The sequence below is a fragment of the Arachis ipaensis genome, chromosome B05 (genome assembly GCF_000816755.2).
Source record: "Arachis ipaensis cultivar K30076 chromosome B05, Araip1.1, whole genome shotgun sequence".
Lineage (NCBI taxonomy): Eukaryota > Viridiplantae > Streptophyta > Magnoliopsida > Fabales > Fabaceae > Arachis > Arachis ipaensis.
In genome coordinates this window covers 134,607,305-134,609,862 of record NC_029789.2, presented here as the reverse complement: position 1 = coordinate 134,609,862, position 2,558 = coordinate 134,607,305, and the positions used below count along the sequence as shown (strand labels likewise).

General features: G+C 32.5%; 1 protein-coding gene across 2 annotated transcripts in view; it reads left to right on the top strand.

Moving 5' to 3' along the window:
* The window catches only part of LOC107644289 (40S ribosomal protein S7), a 2,560-nt gene extending 456 nt beyond the window's left edge, over positions 1-2,104 (top strand). For both annotated transcript variants that reach the window (XM_016348124.2, XM_021102889.1), the window contains exons 2-6: positions 484-566; positions 661-734; positions 819-942; positions 1,357-1,539; positions 1,648-2,104. In XM_016348124.2, the coding sequence (XP_016203610.1) occupies positions 492-566; positions 661-734; positions 819-942; positions 1,357-1,539; positions 1,648-1,767 (576 nt within the window). In that variant the 5' untranslated portion in view covers positions 484-491 and the 3' untranslated portion in view covers positions 1,768-2,104. The remainder of the gene's footprint in view (positions 1-483; positions 567-660; positions 735-818; positions 943-1,356; positions 1,540-1,647) is intronic.

Here is a 2,558-nt window from a genome sequence, read left to right as displayed (position 1 = left end):
AAAATCTCAATTCTTTCCTTTTTTTTTTTATTTATGTTTCATAATCCATTAACTTTAACCAAATGTTGGTAATGCCGTCGCTCTGCGACGTATATTATTTGTAGTTTTATACTGGCGATGTAATTTGAGATAATCTTTCTTTTTGGGAGGGGGAATTGAACATGTTATTTTTATTCTTTGAATGAGATTTGAAGGCATGCAGAATATGTGTTGGATTAGGGAATTATTCCTCTTTGATTGTGCTGTGTTCTGTGTGCTATGCCGGTGAACATGATAGGAGATGTAATCAACATAGATATGGAAGGTGTGATTAATGTGTTAGTTCTATGTTTTATTTTTTTTTGTCGTATGTATGTTGGTCTATTTTTTGTGTGGCGGTCTTGCTATGCCTTGCTTGTTGGGAGATGTTTACATTGAACTTAAAAGAATTAACAACCTATAAGCTACAGCTTCACAAAGTTCCTATTTTGTATGTTTATGCAGTTGCGAAGATGTACACTTTCAGGAAGAAGATCCACAAAGATAAGGATGCTGAGCCAACTGAATTCGAAGAGTCTATTGGACAGGTTTCATTTCGCTTACAAATATGCTGTCGGTGCTGCTGCTTATCAGTTTTAGTTTCTCAAGTATTAATCTTTTGTTCAACTTCTATTGTTGTAGGCTTTGTTTGATCTTGAAAATACCAATACGGAGCTGAAAAGCGAACTGAAAGATTTATACATAAATTCAGCTGTGTAAGTATGTGAATTATTTGTAGTTTTTCTGTGAGGTAGATTTATGTTTTAGTCTTGATGTGTATCCCTGGTTTTAATATGCAGTCAAGTTGATGTGTCTGGGGGTCGAAAGGCTGTAGTTATCCATGTTCCCTTTAGATTAAGGAAAGGTTTCCGGAAGATTCATGTAAGACTTGTTAGAGAGCTTGAGAAGAAGTTCAGTGGCAAGGTACGCACTACACAGTCAACACCTTTGTTTTGGAAGATGTATGATATTTGTTACCACTGTTCCTTGATGAAATTGCCCATTCCTTTTACCTGTGCTCCACCCAATATTAATGATTTGGAATTTTGTTGAATTTTCTGTTCGTTGCAATCTATTTATTCATTATTTTAGCATGGAACACTTCTAGATTTCTGGTCATCTAATGTTAAGAAGCTGTATTTATGCTTAACCAAATTGCAGCTAGAATATCATCAGTTGTCAAAATTTGTCTTGCTAGTTTTTTAATGATACATTAAGTTTACTTTTTTCTTTAGTATTCATAATACCACTAGTTCTATTTGTGATATAGCCCCTTGTCTATTAACTTTTTTTGGTGGGGTTATAATTATTTGTTCTGGAATGTTGTTAAATTTGTAGGATGTAGTGTTGATTGCCAACCGTAGGATAGTGAGGCCGCCAAAGAAAGGATCTGCAGTTCAGCGCCCTCGCAACCGTACACTCACTGCTGTGCATGAGGCAATGCTTGAGGATATTGTATTGCCTGCTGAGATCGTTGGGAAGCGTGTTAGGTATCGTCTTGATGGGTCGACAATCATGAAGGTAAGTTTGTGTTATGGAATCAGACGGTTAATACTTGTGAATGAATGTAATCTTTTGAAAAAAAGGAATGAATCTATATTTTCATTGAATTGTCTGTTTTGGTGATAGGTTTTCTTGGATCCCAAGGAACGAAACAACACTGAGTACAAGTTGGAGGCTTTTGCTGCAGTATACAGGAAACTTTCAGGCAAAGATGTGGTGTTTGATTACCCTGCACAAGAGGCTTAGATTCTCCCTTTGTTGGTAGTTTTGAATTTCTTCATCAATTTTACATGGTGGCTACTGGTTAAAATTTTGTTCAAGTGCCTTTCATGCTGGGTTTCCATTAGTATTGTTGAGAAAGATACTATTACCAGTTTCTCGGGTTTGAATACTTTTTTTTCTATTATAAATTTAAAAACAATTCTTCAATTTATAATTTTAATTAGTTGTGTCATGGAATGAAAGCAAACTTTTGGCTGCTATCCACTGAATACCATCGGTCTGTTGACCATGAGTGGGAAAGCCATCATTGTCATTGGCTGCTGCTATTATGGTGTCTTTAACCACCATATAATTTTGTTAATACATTTTAAAGTTACTAATTTTAAAAATTCTTTTCGGCATTTATGCATTTCTTTTGTAGATGAATGGTTGAAACTATAAGTAGTGTGTTTAGTTTGTATTAGTATTTTTATTCGTAATAATAAATGAGAATATAAATTTTTTAAAATGATGTCCGTCTTATACAATTATTTTTACAAAAATGTCATAAGGAACAAAAGTAAAGTTTTCGTCCTCTAAGAAGACGAGGGTATATAAAAATATATATGCCTTTTTTATAATAAAAATCTATTGTTCATATTTTTAATTAATGAAAATAAACATGTTATTTTGTAGATTAGTTTATATTTTTATACGTACAGTTTAAGAAAGTGGAAAATTTATTGTTTATAATTTTAATTAATAATTATTTTTAATTTGAGAAAGTATATTTTTATTATTGATTTTTGAATAAATTATAAAAAATTAGATATATC